General features: G+C 44.5%; 1 protein-coding gene across 2 annotated transcripts in view; it reads left to right on the forward strand.

The window, feature by feature from the left end:
• Positions 1-4414: 4414 nt before the first annotated feature.
• Positions 4415-25695, forward strand: part of LOC106584974 (GAS2-like protein 2A) — a 49069-nt gene continuing 27788 nt past the window's right edge. The window contains exons 1-3 of one of the 2 annotated variants that reach the window (XM_014170661.2): positions 4415-5314; positions 6043-7016; positions 16848-16955. In XM_014170661.2, coding sequence (XP_014026136.2) covers positions 6333-7016; positions 16848-16955 — 792 coding nt within the window. In that variant the 5' untranslated portion in view covers positions 4415-5314; positions 6043-6332. Of the gene's footprint in view, positions 5315-5387; positions 7017-16847; positions 16956-25695 lie in introns of those variants that run through there. The other variant, XM_014170662.2, reaches the window with a different exon arrangement.

Here is a 25695-nt window from a genome sequence, read left to right on the forward strand (position 1 = left end):
CAAAGGATTTATTAGCCCGCCCTACTCTTGTTTATGATTTTGTTGTCATGGAGGATTGATTGGGCTCATTGATTCAAATTCAAAAAGAAATGCTGTGCTCATGGAAAAGGGTGGCTACCTTGAAGAATATAAAAAATATTTTGATTTGTTTAACACTTTTTTAGTTACTACATGATTCCTTATGTGTTATTTCATAGTGTTGATGTCTTCACAATTATTCTACAATGTAGAAAATAGTAAAAATAAAGAAAAACCCTTGAATGAGTAGGTGTCCAAACTTTTGACTGGTACTGTATATATAATTTATAAATGCCAAAAGAAATGTAGCAACTACAGATTGCCCTTTTAAGTCTATCGAAGCGTGCAAGTTTGAGCATGTGTCCATTAGGCCTATGGATATATTTTTTAATCAGCATGAATTAGATTGAGTAATAAAAGCCACACTTATTCCATAGGCTTGGATCCGAACTACGCAGCTGTTGCAAGAGAGCATTTTTCACTGGCTGTCCACTGGTTTCAAAAACAATGACTGATAGGCAGCTTAAGCTTCTTGAATTCAACTATTATTGGGTTCAAATACACATTTAGATTTGTGAACAGCCATCCACAATCCGTAAAGCGCAAATAGCTAAATGAGAGAGCAGCGGTGTGATTCACATCAACGCGCAATGTAGATATCAATAATAAGTGATATCCGTATCACCGTAGACTACACCACTACTGTCATCCTTACCTCCAAGCCTTAATTCAAATTGCATAATATTTGGATGCCGACAGCAGTTGCACCATTGGAAGACATAGCTTGGACTGTAGCCAACAAAAGCTTATTCCTAGCTCACAGATCACTGCACCTGTACATAGCCCATCTGTAAACAGCCCATCTATCTACCTACCTCATCCCCATACTGTGATGTTTTTATTTATCTTGCTCCTTTGCACCCCAATATCTCAATTTGCACATTCATCTTCTGCACATCCAACCATTCCAGTGTTTAATTGCTATATTGTAATTACTTTGCCACCATGGCCTATTTATTGCCTTACCTCTCTTATCCTACCTCATTTGCACATGCTGTATATAGATTTTTCTACTGTATTATTGATTGTACGTTTGTTTATTCCATGTGTAACTCTGTGTTGTTGTATGTGTCGAACTGCTTTGCTTTATCTTGGCCAGGTCGCAGTTGCAAATGAAAACTTGTTCTCAACTAGCCTACCTGGTTAAATAAAATTAAAATAAATAAAAATTCCTGATCTTTTCCCGCGATCCATCAAACACATTGGTGTGCAATCATAGTGGTGGTCTCTGATTTGTGGTCAGACTCGCTCAGGTGGAACACATTTAAACTTTTGCCTTTTTAAAATTTGAATGTCATTGAAAAAACAGAGAAGTTTCAAAGATTTTTTTTCGCTGATAGGATCGAAAGAAGCAGCACTGCTCTTGGATCAGCCTTCTCCCTTTCCAATTGTACCTTTAAAAATAAAAATAATAACAGAAGATCAGCTCCTAGAGAGATACACTATATATACAAAAGTATGTGGACACCCCTTCAAATTTGTGGATTCGGCTATTTTAGCCACACCCGTTGCTGACAAGTGTATAAAATCGAGCACACAGCCGTGAAATCTCCATAGAAAAACATTGGCAGTAAAATGGCCTTACTGAAGAGCTCAGTGACTTTCAACTTGGCACTGTCATTGGATGCCACCTTTCCAACAAGTCAGTTAGTCAAATTTCTGCCCTGCTAGTGTTGCCACATTCAACTGTAAGTGTTGTTATTGGGAAGTGGAAACGTTTAGGAGCAACAACGGCTCAGCCACAAAGTGGTAGGCCACACAAACTCGCAGAACGGGACCGCCGAGTGCTGAAGCACGTAGCGTGTAAAAATCGTCTGTCTTCGGTTGCAACACTCACTACTGAGTTCCAAACTGCCTCTGGAAGCAACGTCAGCACAATAACTGTTCGTCGGGAGCTTCATGAAATGGGTTTCATTGGCCGAGCAGCCGTACGCATCGGTTGGAGTAATGTAAAGCTCACCGCCATTAGACTCTGGAGCAGTGGAAACGCGTTCTCTGGAGTGATGAATCACGCTTCACCATATCTGGCAGCCCGACGGACTAATCTGGATGCCAGGAGAACGCTACCTGTCCCAATGCACAGTGCCAACTGTAAAGTTTGGTGGAGGAGGAATAATGGTCTGGGGCTGTTTTTCATGGTTTGGGCTAGGCCCCTTAGTTCCAGAGAAGGTACATCTTAACGCTACAGCATATGTAACAGTGTAGGTTCCGTCCCTCTCTTCGCCCCAACCTGGGCTCGAACCAGGGACCCTTGCACACATCAACAATTGACACCCACGAAGCATCATTACCCATCGCGCCACAAAAGCCGCGGCCCTTGCAACGCAAGGGGAAACCCTACTTCAAGTCTCAGAGCGAGTGACATCACTGATTGAAATGTTATTAGCGCGCACCACCGCTAACTAACTAGCCATTTCACATCGGTTACACTCACCCCCCCTTTGACCTCCTCCTTTTCCGCAGCAACCAATGATCCGGGTCAACAGCATCAATGTAACAGTGTAGGTTCTGTCCCTCTCTTCGCCCCTACCTGGGCTCGAACCAGGGACCCTTGCACACATCAACAACTGACACCCCACGAAGCATCGTTACCCATCGTGCCACAAAAGCCACGGCCCTTGCAACGCAAGGGGAAACCCTACTTCAAGTCTCAGAGCGAGTGACGTCACTGATTGAAATGCTATTAGCGCACACCACCGCTAACTAACTAGCCATTTCACATCGGTTACACATACAATGACATTATAGATTATTCTGTGCTTGCAACTTTGTGGCAACAGTTTGGGGAAGGCCCTTTCTTGTTTCAGCATGGCAATGCCCCTGTGCGCAAACCGAGGTCCATACAGAAATGGTTTGTTGAGATCGGTGTGGAAGAACTTGACTGGCCTGCACAGAGCTCTGACCTCAACCCCATCGGGATGAATTGGAATGCCGACTGCGGACCCAGCTTAATTGCCCAACATCCGTGCCCAACCTCACTAATGCCTTTGTGGCTGAATGGAAGTAAGTCCAGTCAACAATATTCCAACATCTAGTGAAAATCCTTCCCAGAAGAGTGGAGACTGTTATAACAGCAAATGAATGCCCAGGATTTTGGAATGAGATGTGCCGGTGTCCACATACTTTTGATCATGTATTGTTTCACCTATGGCTACAAATATTGAGGCGGCTAATGCTTACCCTATAATAATGTACTAAATCAAGAATAGGCACATCATTGCGCACATGTTACACATCATGAAATATGCTATATCGAGGCAAACATTTCTGACGACAGGAGACAAATGGCTAAGTAAAACAATTTTATTACCATTAAATTGAGTTCAATATCGTTCAAATATTTAGGTCTATGTAGCCTATACTGTATTCATCTTATTATTTAGCCTATTATATTAGTGACTGGAACGAGCTGCAAAAAAATACACTCAAATTGGACCGTTTTATCCCCATCTCTTCATTATGGACACATACAGACAGTTGAATGATTTATTGTTGTCTCTACCTTCTTGCGTTTTGTGCTGTTGTTTGTGCCCAATAATGTCTGTACCAGGTTTTGTGCTGCTTCCATGTTGTGTTGCTGCCATGCTGTGTTGTTGTTTTAGGTCTCTTTATGTAGTGGTGTCTCTCTTGTCGTGATGTGTGTTTAGTCCTATATTTTATTTTTAATCCCAGCCCCCGTTCCCGCAGGAAGCATTTTGACTTCTGGTAGGCCGTCATTGTAAATAAGAATTTGTTCTTAACCGACTTGCCTAGTTAAATAAAAATATCCTTCGCTTGTTAGGTTAATTAAAAAAGTATCCTTCGCTTGTCATGCAAAGAAATGGTCACAGAAAGACACACACCTTAATTGTGTGTTTAGTGGAGATATTCCGTGTATAGAGTGACGCGGAAGGGCGAACAAGCATTTACGACGTAGGCTACTTAGCTGTTCTACCAGTGGTCTGATGCAATCGTTAAATAACGAGCGTTTTGAATAGCAAGTTTAGTAACGATGGTTTTGGGAAATAGCTCGGATATTTAACGATGCTCCTACGAATGTTCAAACGACGAACGTAGCCTTAAAATGCTTTTGGGAAACCGGGCCTACTCTGGTGGCCACTCTAACAATTAAAATACGTTTATTGAAAAATGTAAGGCAGTCGGTAGGAGGCAAGATCAGGTCGGGACCATTGTAGCCAATGAGAGTGTGGCTCAACTGTTTCCACTAGTGACCGAAGCCACAAAGTCAAAATCGTAAACATTCATGAAAACAAACATTTGCGTTCTGGTTTTAATTTAGGGTTAGGCATAAGGTTAGTAGTAAGGTTAGGTTTAAAATCAAATTTTAAGAAGATGAATTGTAGAAATAGGCGGGGTTTATGACTTTGTGGCTATGGTAACTAGTGACAACTGGCACAACCGATATAGGCCTAAAGTGTTTTTTCTCAAAGTTGCCGGCATGTCACGTGTCCTACTTATGTCAGTAAACTCGTAACAACCTAATCATTCCGAAACATCTATTCGATCAAATAAGCAATATTTGTTTGTGAACCAAAATCGACACTCATTGACCTCCATACAAAAACTCCTCGTTTGGTGACCAAAAACACGCCACCTCCTGGAGAAGACAGATTTTGTGCCCAGTTATCCCCAACACGTCGTTCTCCTCACCCGGTTTAACATTCGGTTTTCAATTTGACACAGTGCACACAGAAAAAATCATACATATCATTGTTTTCGCCTAATGGCTCCCGCCATCCATATATATCATTGTTGCAAATTCAAGTAGTGTAACTGTTGCTATCTCTCAAGGCTGCATCGTTACATTATAATATTAAGTTGATTCCTTTGGAGTGATTTCAATAAGCTATTAGTAATTGGACATATTTTTCCAATGTTAAAATGGTTATGGTTGAATTTGACGCACTTCGAACATGCGGGCTGCCTGTTGACATGCTAATAATGTTTCCCTGACGTTTTTGTCTGCCTTTTCAATCCCGAGGAAATGGACTCGCCTCCCATTTTTTTTTATTTCCCAGTGTCCTGGGAGGAAAGTAACTTGGTGTTGAAGACGACAATGAAAAAAATAGCCTACATGCGAGGGTTGGATTAAAACGATTTGTGTCTTACACTTTTGAACTCATTCAAATTGTAGTCTATTACAGCTTTTGTTCGTGGGGCTGGTTTCGATTTGTTTTACCGAATGAGTCTGCTCGACAAAACGGTCCGTTCTTGACAAAACATTCACTTTTCAAAGGTAGGTAAGAATTAAATGTGCTAATTATTGCTTTATGAAAAGTTGTTAGTTATATAGGAAATCTCGGTCATATCCACACACCCGGTGCGGTCATTACCACGATTTGAAATCCTATCGATGAATGATGGTCTTTTCTTGGCGTTGTATGATGTGCATTTTAAGACCCTGTCTGCTTGGCTAATCCAGCCACCTGTTTATCACATTTTAATTTATTCTAGCGCTCTCATGTTTTTTCTCGGCACGTGAACTAGTGGTGTGCGGGTCAGCTGTTTGTTCTCTAGCAATTACTATAATTACGAATAGATACCAGTTTTTCACTCTAGTATAAACCCTATATTAAATGATCTGGCGGTAAGTACAGGGTTATGCTTTTTTTCTTCCATCTACAGGCGTTTGTCCCTCATAATGGGATATGCCACTGACTCGCTCAACCTGTCTAAACTAGAGCAGTTCAGCATGTTCAGAACAGGAGGCGGTGCAAAATGGGAGCTAGGGAGACTGTTACACGGCAAGTGAACTGTGAAACCTGCCACTGGTCAGTGCTGAGGGTCATTCTATTGAGGGATACTGCGAAGACGTGATTTGGACCATCCATGCAAACCAGCAACATGATTATCGCGACGCATTGTCTATTCACAGACATAGGAGGTCAAGGATACCTGGAGGATTTATGCGTTGGGTGTGTATCAATCTGTAGCTAACCATACCTTTTTCTTTCTCGCCCGCAGTTGGAACTCCGTGAGAAATAGAGATGCGCTCATTAAAGGAAATGGGTATCACACAGACATCCGGAAAACGCATCCACGCGCCACGGCTGCCTCGCACGATGTCAATATGTTTTAACAATACAAAGGATTCCTTCAAGGACCTCGATTGAGATACCGCATATGCGCGCTTGTCATGGGTGCGTCGACGCGGTTATTTTGCTCTGCTCCATATGGTTTTGGAGCGCTTATGCAATGAGACAACCGGGAATTATTAAGTAGGACTAGCCAGCATTGATACATATCACGACAATATGGCTGATCAGAGTAACATCCAGTCTGCTGCTTCCAAAAGCATCCGGCCATTCAAGTCCAGCGAGGAATACCTGTATGCCATGAAGGAGGACCTGGCCGAGTGGTTTAACACGCTGTATGACCTGGATATAACGGCGGACACCTTTATGGAAGGGCTGGAGACTGGCTGTGCCCTCTGTCGGCATGCCAACAACGTGAATCGCGCAGCGCTGGAATTCCAGATGGAGTACCCGGAGGTTGCACAGTCATTGAGGATGCCAACCAAGGATGTGGTTTTTCAGTCGCGCAACGTGGTCCCTGGGTCGTTTTTGGCTCGGGATAACGTGTCCAATTTCATCGGCTGGTGTCGTCAGGAGCTCTGGATCAAGGATGTTCTGATGTTCGAAACCAACGACATAGTGGAGAAATGCAACGAGAAGAACTTTGTGCTGTGCCTGCTGGAGGTGGCGCGGCGCGGGGCCAAGTTCGGCATGCTTGCCCCGATGCTGATCCAGCTGGAGGAGGAGATCGAGGAGGAGATCCGGGACCAGGAGAACCAGGGGGAGCCCAGTCCAAGCCTACTTCCAATAAGCAGGGCTTTCGTTCGCAAGGAGAGTGTGGTTGATGAACCCGAGCCTGCCCCTTATGCACATTGGCAACAGAAACAGAGGGTGCTCTGTGACATGAGAAACTTAGATGAGTTGGTAAGTAACATCTCAGGTGTATTGATTTTCTGATATACCTAAAATATTGTTTGGGAAAGGACTGCACACAATCCCCTCATAACATTACATTTCCATAAGTGTGCAGTAGGCCTAGGATGCAGCAAGTTTTCATCTTCAATACATTCACTCATATTGACCAAAACAAGTTATGAGAGAAATCAAATGTCCTAAAACAAGACCTCCCCTGCCCTTGTGCAAGATAAACAATTCATGTTGTGTCCCATGATGCCAAAGCAACACATGGAGCAGTTGAAAGTAGGCCTAACCTACAGAAGTGCTCGCCCAGAGTTAAAAACGTTACTGTGCCAGAAGTGAAGGGCCCTCTTTGAAAAACACATCTCCCTGACATGTTGACGTCACTACACCCTGCTCTCCTGTGTGTGTTCAAGGTGGACGCTGCCTTACTGATCTGTGTCGGCGTGTTTGCCTCCTAACTCCACTAATTATCTCCCTCACAGGCTCTAAAATGTTATGTGGGTATCTCGTGACATTTCTCAAGGACTCCTCCAGGGTGAAATGTCAGTTCAGCTCCTGCCTCTACGAGGTGGTTGGCAGCCAGGGGAGCTACTGCTCCTTGTTATTTGTTCATGTGGAAGAGCGCAGCTGTTTGATTAGTATTATCATAATAGATATATGCTGACGTTACACTTTTATACACAATCTATTATCCATGTATAACTTGATGCTTCCATTTGCATTCAGGTGGGGTGTAGTGTTTCCCCCTGGGCTGCAAAGCAGTGTTCTACCCCTCAACGTCCAGTCCCACTGGCTGGTCCACATTGCGGCCTGGCTGCCAGACAGACGTGTGTGTGTGAGCACGAGAGAGACATCGTTAGAGACAGAGAGACTAACAGGCAGACGGGGGTTAGCTGGTGGAACATGTGCTTGGGTTATGAGGGGGAGAGGAGTTAATATTTTGGTGCGGATGAGCGGAGTGAGGACAATGGTATCCTTTCACACCACAGATGAGAGCAGGGGAGAGACAGTCAGCAGACATACTCATGCCCACTTGGCCCTCTATAGACCTCAGATGGCCGAGCACTAATTGCTGGATCACAACCATGAACACTAGCTTCTGAGGGCATACAGCGGTACTATGTACCCAACCTCTGACCTAGTACCAGCACCTACATACACTTACTGCCATAACCGGTTTTATACGCTATTATTACTATTTCAGACCTCTTTAATCAAGGCTAACTGCTGATGTTCCTATGAGAATGCGACGGCAAGGGGGTGAGACCTGCCGTCTTACCTTATCATTATGGTGTACAGTGTACACACCCATCCACCCACACCACTAAGAGATGGTCAGGGACATGCACTTGCTGTGTCCCATTTTCTAAGGGGCAGTATGACTCACCGTGCACGCTGAGTGAACTACATACGTTTCTGCTACCCCGAAAGCCTCTTTCTGTCTACCTGAATAAAGTGCCTGGGTGCTGGAGGAAAACTGCCTGCATCAGCAACATGAGGCAGTTCTCTCAGTAAGAAATCAGGAGGGAACAGAAAGGGGGAGAAACACAGCACAGCAGCATTATTACCCACAGTCCTGCATGGTATTAAAGAGTATAGCATTACAGTACTGCACCGTGTTCCTGTAAATGTGCTACAGCATCCTGTTCAAATTATTGCAGCTCGTTGAAATACATTTTGGTCGATAGATCTCCTCATACAGTATTTAATATCTATTTTGGAACTGACCTTGTCTGGATCATAGTGATACTGAGGCAGGCCAGTCAATGTCGGCCCATATCCAGACTATATAGACCAGTAAATTAACAGAAATCCAACTTTTGTATGACTGGAGGGCTTTAGATTCAATAACGATCAACAAAGCCAGCCACTGAATCACAACGATGCCGCAATGCATCATGGGTCATCCATAACCTTAGTCACGAGTATTCTCTGCATTGCACTCGGCCTGGCATTCCCCTCTTCTCTTTTCGATAAAGTAGCTTCCCATGGGATTAGTCTCTGTGAAATTACTGGAAACCTCATTGTCTCTAGTCATGAGAGATAGAGGGAGAGAAATAAAGATGAAGGGCTTAGTGATATTTTCATTGGTCCACAGCTGTGACACCAGCAGTGTGCAGGGCAGTCATGCTTGCCTTGTGGTGTGTCAGGGGTTTTTCTCGCCCTCTTTTTCTTTATTTTTCCCTTTTCTCTCTCTCATTCCTGTCTCTTGGCGTATCCATCAAAACTCTCCTTGAACCCTCCTTTACACTCTAACGTTTTTGACAAATTGTTTGTCTTGACGACAGTGGCTCAAAGGGTTATCATTCGTGCAATTATCAATCACTGACACTCCACTTCTATTAATTAACGACCAGAGTCCTGGCACCCAGCACATTCAATATTGAAGGCTGTTTAAAGGAGGTGTTTAGGAAGAAAGCTGAGGACAGGAGTTCTTTAACCCTGGTGATCAGCTTTGGTCTGTGGGTTAACTGACATAAACAATTTAAATGCCGGCAGGAGTCTGGCTCAGGGATAGTTTCCTGATCTCTCTTAGGATGCCATTCGGTTACATGACAGCATGTAATGTCATTTATTGTAATGGATCACTCATGATGGCACGACCAGGCATGACTCCAACACCATCATTAAGTTTGCCCATGACACAACAGTGGCCTGATCACCGACAACGATGAGACAGCCTATAGGGAGGTCAGAGACCTGACCGTGTGGTGCAAGGACAACAACCTCTCCCTCAACGTGATCAAGACAAAGAAGATGATTGTGGACTACAGGAAAAGGAGGACCGAGCACCCCCCCCATTCTCATCGACGGGGCTGTAGAGGAGCAGGTTGAGAGTTTCAAGTTCCTTGGTGTCCACATCACCAACAAACTAACATGGTCCAAGCACACCAAGACAGTCGTGAAGAGGGCACGACAAAACCTATTCCCCGTTAGGAGACTGAAAAGATTTGGCATGGGTTCCTCAAAAAGTTTTACAGCTACACCATCGAGAGCATCCTGACGGGTTGCATCACTGCCTGGTATGACAATTGCTCGGCCTCCGATCGCAAGGCACTACAGAGGGTAGTGCGTACGGCCCAGTACATCACAGGGGCCAAGCTTCCTGCCATCCAGGACCTCTATACCAGGCGGTGTCAGAGGAAGGACCTAAAAAATGTCAGACTCCAGCCACCCTAGTCATAGACTGTTCTCTCTGCTACCGCATGGCAAGTGGTACCGGAGTGCCAAGTCTAGGTCCAAGAGACTTCTAAACAGCTTCTACCCCAAGCCGTAAGACTCCTAAACATCTAATCAAATGGCTACCCAGACTATTTGCATTGCCTGTCCCCCCCCCTCTATGCTGCTGCTACTCTCTGTTATTATCTATGCATAGTCACTTTAATAACTCTACCTACATGTACATACTACCACAACACCGGTACCCCCGCACATTGACTCTGTACTGGTACCCCCTGTATATAGCCCCGCTATTGTTATTTACTGCTGCTCTTTACTTATTTGTTTTCTATATCCCTTGTGTTATTACTCTATACTACACTTAGTCATTAGGTATGGGTTTATGAATAGGTGAGAAATATGATTCAGGGTCCCATTTTAAAATAGGCAAATGTAGTTTTTAGACAGTGAGCAGTCAACCTCTTCCTGCCCTGACTGCAGGTCGGCTAGCGTCTCCAGGATGTGTGATGAAACCCCAGATAGGTGTCATATCTCAGGGAAAAGCTGAAGTGTATCTGTTGTCTGAGGGCGACTCAGTTCCTCTGTTTGTTTTGCTCTTTACCACTAAGCCCTGATGTAAATACCCCAGGTTGATTCCCACTGCCCTGTCACTCAGCTCTTACTCATCGCGCACACACACACATACACACACACATACAGAGACACGACTTTCCACTGAAGTTTGAGGAACCAGTGTCATGCTATCCTGAAAATTCCCCCACCCACCAACCCTCAGTTCCTACCTCTAGTGGGGCCTACAGATAAGCAGCCGTTCATAATCTCAACTCCCTGAATGTTCCATTTTACCCTATTCCTGCAGGTGTGCCTTGATACAATGAGACAGGCAGCTGCTGGCTTGTGTATACTGTCCAAACAACTTTTATCCTTTGACATTAGAGGATTTTCTCAACTATGAACCATCCCATATTTACCTACCTCCTCCAGAGACTATGATAATGATAAGTCCCAAAACTGTCTAGATCCCTTCAGAATCCAATGGCAATAAGACATGCCAAACTAACTACACAAACGCCCTTTTCTGTGTGTTTTCTTGGCCCTGCAGTGTGCTGTTCTCTCAGCTGTGGGCTTGGAGAGCATTCAGGCCTCGAGGTTAGTGGCCTACATACAACAATGATACAGGCTCATGAACAACAAAGAATACATAAAACATACTCGGCCACGAATGCACATGCACAGCTTTTAATGCCTATGCACATACACATACTACAGGCAGGCTTCACACACACATATAGGCACATACACCTTTGCCAGCCAGCATGCAGCCTCAAAGACAATAACAGCAAACCCTAGGAGCTCTGCCTCAGGTCTAAAAGGATGCTTTGTATGCTGCGCTCTCCCTCCATCTATCTCATTCTTTCAGACAAAATGTTTCATATGTCTTCACCCTCAGACTCCAAGACTCAGTCATTCATTTAATAAACACTCAACAACCCCCACAGCCCCCATCACATCCCCCACATACTTCCCTTGGGGACGATAAGGCAATGCTTTATTGGTGGCAGAGGAGATGAGAAGGAAGAGACTGCCAGTGTTGCCAACACTGTAAACTATGGCTGTCATCTCACATTGAGATGGAATGATTGGCCCTGATGGTGTGGGTGTGGACACAGGAAGAGGAGCAGGCACCAGGAGGGTGAGTGGGAGGCTATATGTCTTCTGTGAACACTTTGCCCCATTAACCTTATGGTCCAATTCATGTATTCAGAAAACAGAGAGAAACACAATAACAGATAATATGCCTGGAGTGTCTTTACTGTACACTCTGCTACAGCCGACTGTAATGGATTTTACACACAGGGATAGATGGAGAGTGTGTGTGAGAGAGAGAGGAAAAGTAGGTCATCATGGCTGGCAGTGTCAGGCTCATGGGCTTTGCTAGGGGAGCATATCTCAGTGTTTCTGTTTGCAGCGTCTCACACACACACTTCTCGGGAGAGTTTTCTACATGAGGTCAGTGCACGGACTACCTGGGCCCTTAAATGTTTTAGCATTTTATGATTATTTATTAGTCCAGCTGACTAATACAGAACAGACCCCTCTCTCTCTCTCACCTCCGCTCTCCATCATGTGGCAGGAAACAGACCAATGGGCTGACTTCACAGATTGTTGTCAGTTCTATTTCATTATTGCAATGTCTAGCTAGGTTTACAGTGGAAACTGTGCTTGTGCACATGCTTAATGTCATGTGTGTTTTTGTTTGGGTGAGTAGTCTTGTTTTGTGCGCCCCCCCATCCCTCCCACCCCCAGCTGAGCCCCGCCTGGAGTCTCAGGTGGACTGGCGGAATCAGCAATCACTGTCTATAGCCAGTCACTCATAACATTGGCAGACCACAATTAGACTACAGACTGATGATAAAACAACAAGGCAACAGTAAACATGTCGTCCCCCACTAATGATACACACACATTTCAGTTCATTACTATATCTCCCGCCTTGGGCCAATCAGTGTCGTTTTGTAAAATCCGGATCTCTATGGCAAGACGCATCATTCACCCAGGTTACGTCCGGTGCTGTCTGAGATATCATGTGTGACTAACAGAAGGACGGATAGACAGAGACCGGTCCACAGTCCCCGCCTCGATATCATCGTGGGGGACAATAAAGCACTCTTCCATCATGTGATATGGACGGAGATGAGGATTGTCTGGTGTCTCGTCATGGTGATCCGAACAGCTCACCAGCTCAAAAATCCTTCCTTTCATTTTGAACTGGAAATGACCCGAACCCTGTTTCTGAAATCATCAGTTTCTCCTAAAGTCAGATATGTCCTCTGCATGGCAATGTGATGTGTTAGAATGGAGGCAGTCCAATGTTATCACGGCTGGTTTACCTCAAACCCCTCCTCCCCCAACCCTTGTCAAATCTCTGAGTAGACACGTGTTTTTCATTTAGTCACACAGCACTAAGCAGAAGAGTGATCATGTGGTCAAAAAATAGGTTTCCAGAAAAACAACACTTTCTTTAAATTATAGGTGGGATGTCCCACATTTTTCCCCTTGAGCAAGGTTACTTATGATTCGCCTTACTAAAATACAGTGGTTTATTGTTTCAAAAAGATAGCTCACTTTTGCGAAGGCTGTAGCATCAACAAAGAAGCTAAATAAATACAATGATAACTGTACTTTTCATTTCTAAGTAACAGTGTTGCCATTCTATCCATAGTCCCAAAGTAAATGTTCTTAGTTTTAGTTGACGTTCTCATTTATCAGGATAACCCAGGGGGTTGGTCCCTGTTCTCACCATCCTCAGCTGGTCTAGCCTGTTGGTGTAGGATGCAGTAGGGTGTGTTCTTACAAGCACCCGCATGATCCATCCAACAATGCTGCTCCCCCGCGGGTGTTGGTTCAACAGCACCCTTTCATCACCGTAAACCCGTCCTGAGTCCCGCCAAATTTCGGTGCTAGGAGAAAAAATGCTGGCTGAGTAGGCCAATTACATTTTCTTTGTTTTGACCCACGACTGTTTGTCTTTTGAGACAAGGTGATTGAATAAGATTTAGTGGTGTCTGCGTCCAGTGTTTTTAGGATGTGGCGTAAATGAGAGGCTAAAGCAGTAATCCCCCCTGAAGTTCCAGATATGCTCCTCCATTCCAATCTACTCCCTGTGGCCTAGATTCAATTTCAAGAAGCTTCCATCGCTCATCTGATTGTATGGTTTGTGTTGGGACGTGTCCTGTCATTTCTAGAGATCCCCACCATGAAGCCAAGGCTGGGACACAGTCATCCCTTTATTGTAAAAGCAACTTAGCACATTGTGGCTAAGGGAACACAACTAAACTGATTCAAAACTCAGCTAGACCGTCATTAACTGGCATTTCACAACCGTCATGCCAATAACGGCTACATTCCAAAGAAATTACATGAAGAGGGATCGTTGCCATACACAAATCACTCACTCACCACCAATCCCATTTCCTCTGTGTCCCAATGAAGTACAGTGTGTATGGTGTGCTCCCGGGGGTTGGAAAAGCCTCACCCCTCATCTTATCTCCTCCATGGCCTACCCTCCGCTCTCCTCCGTCCCTATGTAGGACAGGAAGGAAGGTAATAAAGAGTTGATTACCTCAATCTCTGTTGGAGGCAGAGAATCAGAGACCACCAATATGGTGTGTGGACTCAATTATCAAAGGGAAAAACAAAACACATATCCTGCAAATACACCCTGCTTCAAGGCAAACCCAGGAACACTAATTAATCTGAGTTTCACAACACTGTCTCTCGTTGTTCATTGATCACAGCAGTGTTGTGTTTTCATACCGTCCCTACAGATACATGTGAACATTCTCCAGCTGATCTTGAGATGATTACAGTAAATTCCTTCCTAGTATACATAGGGGTGTACTGTGAGACTGTCTGAATCTAACTGCAGATGTCGGGCCTTGGTTCTTTCTCTGTCTCTCTCTCTCTCACACACGTCACAGCTCTTCGGCACGTTCCCCATGTGACCGACACCCATCCATAATTCATCCCCCAGCTCTCTCACAGCGCTCCAGTTCCACATGCTTCCTGCGTGACCTCACGTTTTCTCTCCCCTAGCACGGTTCCACGTCAGTGTTTTAGTCTCATGCTCTTGTGTGTGTTTGAGTGATTCTCTGAGCTTGTTGTGTTGTACAAGGTCAGTTGTTGTTTTAGCTAAGACACAGCAGTCACCAGAATCTGATTTGGAATGATGCAATTAGATTCCACAAAGTTTATATGAAATAGTTAACTGATATTTAAACAAAGTTCAATGGTGTCATTGATGGGAATGTCTCAGACCATGTTTCTATGAGGGATCTTTTTGAAACAGGGTTGATATTTTCACTGTATATTTACAACCCTCAACTCTATGACCTCCTCTGGAGGAAAACTGATGACCTCAGTCAGCCCAAAGGGTTTGTGGGAGGTGTCTTCTGGGGCTGGAAGGAGAAACAGCTGAAAGGCTGTACTAAAGAAAGAAAAAAGAAAACAAACGGTCTGTTAAAAAAAGGAAGGATAAGGCTGTGTGTGTCTGTAACCAGGAGGATATTTCCATTAACTCACTGGCTGGGGTTTTTCCAAACAGGGTTTGTCCACATAGTGAAAGAACAACTGAGAGACTAAAAGGAGGCTTGGAGAGCAAGCAGAGCAGAAAAGGGCAGTGAAAGAAATACATGACAGACAGAGAAAGACTCTGTGAGAAACTGAGGAGGGATGATAGAAAGAGATGAAGAGGGACTGATAGACTAGCAGATGGAGAAGGAGAGAGTGGGAGAAAGAAAACAGGAAACAGAATTCAGTAGAGAGAGAAGGCAGTGGGAGGCTAATGATTTAGTATGTAGTCCTGGGGAGACAGGTGAGATGTAGAGAGACTTAACACTGATTCCACCCTCACTTTAATTAGTAGGGGGAATAAAGACCACTATTTTAGGAAAATAACAAGGTCCCTCCCTAATCTCCTGAATAAGCCATAATCTGGAAAATGAGCCATTCACCACAGTGAGCAGCCACACTGGAGGCCAGTCATAACCTGCAACACTGATGCTGCATCTAGCTAATATACTATATATGGATGGTATACTGTCTTCTTCAATGATACCTGGCTAGGTTTCATTTATGTTGATCTTATTCAATCTCTCTTCATCTTATTTATTTTCTTAGTGTGATTAATTCCTTGAGCGACTACTGAGAGCCTTTCCCTTGTTTCTCTAATGTGTTTAGACTGGACATGTGCTCCTGTCTATACAGTACATATGGAGTACAGCAGTCCCTGTTTGTCTGTCCTTGCTCAGCTTGCCTCTCTTTGTCCTCTGTGATGTTGTCGGTCTCTCTCTCTCCTCACCGTCTCTCGCTCCACAAGTGTGCACACGCCTTTGTCTGAGAGATCTGCCAAGAATAACATCAAAGTTGGCCAATCCCGGTCGAGAGAGAGAGCCCTCGCAAGGGCAGGCCTCTCTCGCCCCCACCCTAGAGTTCTGTCTGACTCCACTCTGCTTAATAAGCACCCCAACCACATACAGCACAGTACCAGAGCCGTCTCTCTCTGTCAACCCAAAACACCACTGGAACCACAGGATCATTTACGTCATCCCTTTGACTTTAGTTATAGCCTCACCTTATTGCCCATCAAAGTACTGCTCTGCGGTCAGGAGGTCCCTACAGCAGTGTGTGTGTGTGTTGTAATGCGAACTCTTTTCATTTAGCTTTATGTGTATTCCTTGATGACATTTTATACTGCAGCAATGAGCTGGACTAAGTGTTCCAGGCAGCTGAGGCAATAATTGGCGAGGGAGGGGAGGGGCCCTCCATTACTCAGGTACTCAGAGGGACCTCTGCTCTGCTGAAAGCTGAGACACACAGACAAACAGTGCTAGCCATGTCTCACCCTAATGTAATAAAGTCACTATGCTGTTGACACACACACACAGCTCAGGACCAGAGGGGATTTGGTCATGATCATGGATATGAGTAAGCATGATCTCATAGGAAGAGTTGAAATAAAGAATAAGGAAGGTTGAACAGAGACTGAACAGTTTGTGCTTCTTGTTGTTCCTTTCTGTAGCTGTGTGAATATGGAGTGTCATGTTTCATTGGCTGTGGGTGTTAAACAGGCCTGTGTTATGTCTTCTTCTCCAGGTGCGGGAGATCCTGGGCCGCTGCTCCTGCCCCGCCCAGTTCCCAATGACCAAGGTGTCTGAGGGGAAGTACAAAGTGGGAGACTCCAGCGCGCTGATCTTCATACGGGTATGAACTGACCATTAACCTTTACCCCATCTACTTATCCAGACTATAAGAGTCAACAACCATCCTTAAGTCGTGTGTGTGTATATATATATATATATTTATGAGTGATCCCCATTAGCTGCTGCCAAGGCAAGATTAAGGGAATTACATCACAAAACAATTAAAATAGTGTATTCGGAAAGTATGCAGACCCCTTGAGTTTTTCCACATTTTGTTCTGTTACAGCCTCATTCTAAAATTGATTACAAATAAATAAATCCTCAATCTACATACAATACCCCAAAATGACAAAGCAAAAACAGGTTTTTAGAAATGTTTGCAAATGTATAATTTTCTTTTGAAATATCACATTTACATAAGTATTCAGACCCTTTACTCAGTACTTTGTTGAAGCCCCTTTGGCAGCGATTACAGCCTTGAGTCTTCTTGGGTATGATGCTACAAGCTTGGCACACCTGTATTTGGGGAGTTTCTCCCATTCTTCTCTGCAGAACCTCTCAAGCTCTGTCAGGTTGGATGGGAAGCGTTGCTGCACAGCTATTTTCAGGTCTCTCCAGAGATGTTCGATGGGGTTCGGGCTCTGGCTGGGACACTCAAGTACATTCAGAGACTTGTCCCAAAGCCACTCTTGCGGTGTCTTGGCTATGTGCTTAAGGTCATTGTCCTGTTGGAAGGCGAACCCTCGCCCCAGTCTGAGGTCCTGAGTGCTCTGGAGCAGATTTTCATCAATGATCTCTCTGTACTTTGCTCCTGACTAGTCTCCCTGCCACTGAAAAACATCCCCACAGCATGATGCTGCCACCACCATACTTCATTGTCGGGATGACGCCAGGTTTCCTCCAGGTGTGATGCTTGGCATTCAGGTCATCATACGAGAGAATCTTGTTTCTCATGGTCTGAGAGTCCTTTAGGTGCCTTTTAGCAAATTCCAAGTGGGCTGTCGTGCCTTTTACTGAGGATTGGCTTCCGTCTGGCCCCTGTACCATCAAGGCCTGATTGGTGGAGTGCTGCAGAGATGGTTGCCCTTTTGGAAGGTTGTCCCATCTCCACAGAGGAACTCTGGAGCTCTGTCAGAGTGACCATCGGTTCTTGGTCACCTCCCTGACCAAGGCCCTTCTCCCCCGATTGCTCAGTTTGGTTGGGCGGCCAGTTCTAAGAAGAGTCTTTGTGGTTCCAAACTTCTTCCATTTAAGAATGATGGACGCCACTATGTTCTTGGGGACCTTCAATGCTGCAGAAAGGTGTTGGTACCCTTCCCCAGATCTGTGCCTCGACACAATCCTGTATTGGAGCTCTACGGACAATTCCTTCGACCTCATTTCTTGGTTTTTGCTCTGACATGCACTGTCAACTGTGGGACCTTATATAGACAGGCGTGTGCCTTTCCAAATCATGTCCAATCAATTTAATTTACCACAGGTTGATAGGATATGATAAGATATGTTGCCACGACTGCCATGTTGCATTTCCATCCCAAAGCCCTTGCTTGGAAGTGTACTTCGTCAGACTGCCAAGAACCTTGCCCTCATGCAGGCCAAGTTGGCGAGACACGGTAGTAATAACACCAAAGGCCTTGTTGATCTCTGCACCAGACAGGATGCTCTTGCCAGCATACTTGGTGTCCAACATGTATGCTGCGGCGTGTATGGGCTTCAGGCAGAAGTCTTCATGCTATTTGATGTATTTCAGAACTGCAGTTTCTTCTGCTTGGAGCAACAGTGAAGTGGGCAGGGCAGTACGGATTTCTTCTCTTACATCTGCAAGCAGAGTCTTAACATCTGACAGGATGGCATTGTCTCCCTCAATCCGTATAATGGCTACTGCTATAGGTTTCAGGAGTTTCAGGCTGCTTACCACTCTATCCCAACATACATCATCCAGGAGGATCCTCTTGATAGGGCTGTCCTTGTCGGCAAACTGTGATATGGCCATTTCTTGGAGAGACTCCTTCCCCTCCAGGAGACTGTCAAACATGACAACATCAATGGGTGTTGCTGGGAAGCTTCAATGCGGTGCTCTTATTCTTCTCACTTTGCTTGGTGTAGATTGCTGCTATAACTTGATGACCCTTCACATACCTAACCATTTCCTTGGCTCTCTTGTAGAGGATATCCATTGTTTTCAGTGCCATGATGTCCTTGAGGAGCAGATTCAATGCATTAGCAGCACAGCCAATGGATGTGATGTGAGGGTAGGACTCCTCCACTTTAGACCAAGCAGCCTTCATGTTCACAGAATTGTCTGTCACCAGTGCAAATACCTTATGTGGTCCAAGGTCATTGATAACTGCCTTCAGCTCATCTGCAATGTAGAGACCGGTGTGTCTGTTGTCCCTTGTGTCTTTGCAGAATACTGGTTGAGGGGTGGAGATGGAGTTAATTATTCCTTGGCCACGAACATTCAACACCCATCAGAGATGATTGCAATACAGTCTGCTTTCTCTATGATTTGCTTGACCTTCACTTGAACTTTGTTGAACTCTGCATCCAGCAAATGAGTAGATAAAGCATGTCTGGTTGGAGGGGTGTATGCTGGGTGAAGAACATTCAGAAATCTCTTCCAATACACATTGCCTGCGAGCACCAGACGTGAACCAGTTGCATACACTGCTCGAGCAAGACATTCATCAGCATTTCTTTGACTACGTTCCTCCATTGAGTCAACAAACACTTCTGATTCCAGGAGGACCATGAGCTGTTGCTATCGATAAGGTGTCTGATTCATAATTTTCACCTCTAATAGAAGTAGAGGGACTTTTGTCAGAGGTTGTTTGTTGTGAGCGCTGAGGGAACTTTATGCACTTGGCCAGATGATTCTGCATCAAAGTTGCATTCTTAAAATATGATTTGGCACAGTATTTGCAAATGTACCCAGCTTTTCCTTCTACATTAGCTGCAGTGAAATGTCTCTACACATCTTTCCTGTAAAGATTAGAAATAAGTTTAAAAAAATAATTCCATGTACAGATAAATAGTTAAGCAGTTAGATTAAACAACTCCTTTGTAAGATACATGTTTTAAAATGAAACATGTATGGAAACAGGTGAATTAGCACTTCTCAGTTAGCAGGCTCAAGCAAGCTAAAACTCACATGGTAGCAAAACTAACTAGCAGAAATTGTTAAGTTAGAAATGATTTAAACACACTTTGCTGTAGGCTACCATTTTCTAGTTAACAAAAAATCATGTATGTCATATAAAATATATTTACCCAACCCAGTATTGTAATTAAAACTTACCAGAAAGCATGTAGTGCTCAGACAGTGTAGTAGTGTGGGCTCAATAGCGTCTCATTAGTGTGCAAGATCTTGAGAATCAGCTGTTCATGTGATGGAAGAATGCACTGCGTATGCAGAGGGTTGCAATTCCATTGAATTGGAGATAGTTTAACCAAAATATGCCACAAGACCTAGAATTGCCTTGTGTATCCCAAAAAAAGGTTCACTGTTAAAAGCTAACTTTTTTGATGAATTTAAGCAAAATTCCCCAAATTCCCAGGCATAACTTCCCGGAAAGTTTCTGACCCATTCCAACCCTAGCCGTAAAACCAAGTGGTCACATATCGTTCTGGGTTCCACTGCGCAAGAGTAGAGAGGGGGTCCGTGGAGTTTTATGAACATCAAGGCACAGTGAATGTATACTGAACAAAAATAACCCAACATGCAACAATTTCAACAATTTTACTGAGTTACAGTTCATATAAGGAAATCAGTCAATTGAAATACATTCATTAGGCCCTAATCTATGGTTTTGACATGACTTGGGAGCCAGCCCCACCCACTACAGAGCCAGGCCCAGCCAATCAGAATGAGTTTTTCCCCACAAAAGGGCTTTAATACAGACAGAAACACTCCTCAGTTTCATCAGCTGTCCAGGTGGCTGGTCTCAGATGATCCCGCAGGTGAAGAAGCCGGATGTAGAGGTCCTGGGCTGGTGTGGTTACACGTGGTCTGCGGTTGTGAGGCCGGTTGGGCATACTGCCAAATTCTCTAAAATGAAGTAGGAGGTGTCTTATGGTAGAGAAATGAACATTAAATTCTCTGGCAACAGCTCTGGTGGACATTCCTGCAGTCAGCATGCCAATTGCACACTCCTTCAAAACGTGATGTCTGTGGCATTGTGTTGTGTGACAAAACTGCACTTTTTAGAGTGGCTTTTTATTGCCCCCAGCACAAGGTGCACCTGTGTAATGATCATGCTGTTTAAAAAGCTTCTTGATATGCCACACCTGTCAGATGGATGGATTATCTTGGCAAAGGAGAGATGCTCACTAATAGGGATATAAACAAATGAGTAAAACATTTTACATAAATAAGCTTTTTGTGCATATGGGACATTTCAGGGATCTTTTATTTCAGCTCCTGAAACATGGGACCAACACTTTACATGTTGCGTTTCATATAGGTTTTCAGTATTGATTTTTTTCCCTTACATTCTGATATGCCAGAGTGGTCAAGCCTCCGACAAGCCTCTGCAGTGCACACACACACGTAGCCTATAGTTCATCATTCTCGTCACCGCTAAAGAGAAGACAGAAAATAACCCACCATTTACCTCCCTCTAGGCTGCTGTAACCTAAATAGTTAAATTCTATTGTTTTTCATGAAATTGTGGTAATTAAATCATTTATTCAGAATTTAGCAGAATGTATTTTTTCCAGAAATATTGTTACCAGCTCCGTGCATTGTCAAATTGAAAAAGGTGAGGGAGCACCGCTCCTCCGGGCTCCGGCATCACTACACCCTTGGTCATGGCTCACATCAACATCACAGATACTCTGGACCCACTCAATTTGCATACCGTCCCAACAGATGCACCGATGACGCAATCTCTTCCACACTGCCCTCTCCCAACTGGACAAGAGAATCACCTATGTGAGAATGCTATTCATTGACTATAGCCCAGCGTTCAACACCATAGTGCCCCAAAAGCTCATCACTAAGCTAAGGACCCTGACACTGAACAGCTCCCTCTGCAACTGAATCCTGGGCTTCCTGACAGGCCACCCCCAGGTGGTGAGGGTAGATGACACATCCGCCACGCTGAACCTCAACACTGGGGCCCCTCAGGGGTGCGTGCGTCGTCCCCTCCTATGCTCCCGGTTCACCCACGACTGCGTGGCTGTGCACAACTCCAAGTTCGCTGACGACACGTCAGTGTTTGGCCTGATCACAGACAATGATGAGACTATAGGGAAGAGGTCAGTGACATGGCAGTGTGGTACCAGGACAAACCTCTCCCTCCATGTCAGCATGACAAAGGTGTTCGTAGACTACAGGAAACGGAGTGCCGAGCATGCCCCCATCCACATCAACAGATCTGTAGTGGAGCGTGTGGAGAGCTTCCTCGGTGTCCACACCACTAAGGAATTATCGTGGTCCACACAACAACACAATCGTGAAGAAGGCACGACAATGCCTCTTCCCCCTCAAGAGGCTGAAAAGTTTTACAGCTGCACCATTGAGAGCATCTTGACTGGGTGTATCACTGCTTGGTATGACAATTGCTTTGCATCCAACCACAAGGTGCTACAGCGGGTAGTGCGTACGGCCCAGTACATCTCTGAGGCCGAGCTCCCTGCCATCCAGGACCTCTATACCAGGCGGTGCCAGAGGAAGGCCCTATAATTGTCAAAGACTCTAGCCACCCAAGTGATAGCAGAGAGAACAATCTACCACAGCCACAATTCATCCCAAAGGTGTTCAATGGGGTTGAGGTCAGGGCTCTGTGCAGGTCAGTCAAGTTATTCCACGCCGATCTCAACAAACCATTTCTGTATGGACCTCGCTTTGTGCACGGGAACATTGTCATGCTGAAACAGGAAAGGGCCTTCCCCAAACTGTTGCTACAAAGTTGGAAGCACAGAATCATCTACAATCTCATTGTATGCTGTAGTGTTAAGATGTACCTTCTCTGGAACTAAGGGGCCTAGCCCAAACCATGAAAAACAGGCCCAGATAATTATTCCTCCTCCAAACTTTACTGTTGGCACTATGCATTGGAGCAGGTAGGGTTCTCCTGTCATCAGCCAAACCCAGATTCGTCTGTCGGACTGCCAAATGGTGAAGCATGATTCATCACTCCAGAGAATTAGTTTCCACTGCTCCAGAATCCAATGGCGGCAAGCTTCACACCACTCCAGCCGACACTTGGCATTGCGGATGGTGATCCTAGGCTTGTGTGCGGCTGCTCGGCCATGGAAAGTCATTTAATGAAGCTCCCAACAAATTGATGTTGCTTCCAGAGGCAGTTTGGAACTGGGTAGGGAGTGTTGCCGAGGACTGACAATTTTTATGCGCTACGCACTTCAGCGGTCCCATTCTGTAAACTTGTGTGGCCTACCACTTCGTGCCTGAGACGTTGTTGCTCCTAGACGTTTCCACTTCCCAATAACAGCACTTACAGTTGACCGGGGCTGCTCTAGCAGGGCAGAAATGTGATGAACTGCCTTGGAAAGGTGGCATCCTATGATGTGCCACGATGAAAGTCAGAGCTCTTCTGTCAGGCCATTCTACTGACTGTCTATGGAGATTTCATGGCAGTGTGCTTGATTTTATGCACCCGTCAGCAACGGGTATAGCTGAAATAGCTGAATCCACTAATCTGAAAGGGGTGTCGACATACACATAAGTATCTGCATTGACCCTTTGACTCATCACATACGCTGCTGCTACTGTTTATTACCTATCCGGTTGCCTAGTCACTTTATCCCTACCTATATGTACTCATCTACCTCGTACCCCTGCACATCGACTCTGTGGTACACCATGCATATAGCCAAATTATTGTTACTCATTGTGTATTTATTCCTCAAGTCATTTGTTCTACTATTTAAAAATTTTCTCTGCATTGTTGGGAAGTAAGTAAGCATTTCACTGTTAGTCTACACCTGTTGTTTACGCAGCATGTGACAAATAGCATTGGATTGGATTTGATATTGATTTTAACATGTCAATACCTCACAAAACACAAGTAGTGATGCAATCAGTCAATCTCTCTACTTTAAGGTTGGGGAGATTGACATGCATGTTGTTGATGCTAGCTCTCCATGTACATTTAAGGGCCAGCCGTTCTGCTTTGTTCTGGGACAACTGTCATTTGCCTATGTCCCTCTCTGTGGCGCTTGAACACATGACTGGGCAGTAGTACAGATGTGACAAAACTAGAGCCTGTAGGACTTTTGTTTATAGCGATGTCAAGGAAGCAGAGCAGCACTTTATTACAGACAGACCTCTTCCCATCTAGCTACCGTTTTATCAATATGTTCTGTACCATGACAGTTTACAATCTATGGTTACACCAAGCAGTTTAGTGTGCTCAACTTGCTCAATTTCCACATTTAATGACAATTTGACAGTTTAGTGAATGATTTGTCCCAAATGCAATGCATTTAGTTTCTGAAATATTTAGGATGAGCTTATAACATGCCACTGATTCTAAAACTGACTGCAGCTCATTGTTAAGTCTTTCAGTGACTTGCTGTGATAACTGACGTGATTATGTTGAGTCATGTGTAGGCCAGTGACCAAAAAAGAAAATCAAACAATTTAATCAATTTTAAATTCAGGCTGTAACTCAAGTCGAGGGGTATGAATACTTTCTGAAAGCCCTGTGCAAAGACATCAATAGCATATCACTCAGTTCCAGTTAGGCTTGCAAAATTCTGGGAACTTTCAATAAATTCAATGGTTTTCCAGAAATCTGATTCTGGAAACCGCCAACCGGGATTTCAGGAAAACCAGGGAATTCACCACAGCTGCCCTGGGGTATGCCTGACTAGCTGGATTATGTTGGAGAGGCTTCCATTAAAGAACACCATCTGTGATCTGTTAGACAGGTAACTCTCGATCCACGACATAGCAGAGGATATAAAGCCATAACACGTTTTTATCAGCAGCAAACTATGATCGATAATGTCAAAAGCTGCATGGAAGTCTAACAAAACAGCGCCCACAATCTAATACATTTCTTTCAGCCAATCAGTCATTTTTATAAGTACCGTACATGTTGAGTGCCCTTCCCTATAAGCGTGCAGTTGTCAATGTGTTTACTGCGAAATCTGGCCAAACATTTTTTTCCAAAAGTTTACTAAGGGTTGGCACCAGGCTGATTGTTTGAGACAGTAAAGGGTGCTTTGTTATTCTTGAGTATTGAAATGAATTTTGCTTCCCTACAGGCCTGTGTGTGTGTGGATGTTAATGTATATGTAGGCATGAGTATGTCTTAAACCTGCACTCTTAGAAAAATTTGTTATTTGTCTGACCCCATAGGAGAACCCTTTTTGGTTCCAAGTGTAACTCTTTGGGTTCCATGTAGGACCCTCTTTGGAAAGGGTTCTACCTGGAACCCAAAAGGGTTCTCCATGGTGACAGCAGCAGAACCCTTTTGGTTCTAGATCAGTGGCGGTTGGAGAGCTATAGGATGACGGACTCATTGTACTGTCTACAATGGAATAAATGGAACGGTATCAAACATATGGAAACCACGTTTGACTCCTTTCCATAAATGCTTTCCAGCCATTACAATGAGACCATCCTCCTATAGCTCCTCCCACCAGCCTCCACTGCTCTAGATAGCACATTTTTTCCCCTAGGAGTGCATGGATGCATTAGTAAACTATGGATTGAACTGGTCAACCATAGTATTGAAGTTACACCTTTACACAGTCCAAAGTTCATAGGTTTGGTGTGTTTTTCACAGCTCATGGATATGGTTTTGGATTGCTCTAAAATGATCACTTAG

This window comes from Salmo salar, chromosome ssa24 (assembly GCF_905237065.1).
Source record: "Salmo salar chromosome ssa24, Ssal_v3.1, whole genome shotgun sequence".
NCBI lineage: Eukaryota > Metazoa > Chordata > Actinopteri > Salmoniformes > Salmonidae > Salmo > Salmo salar.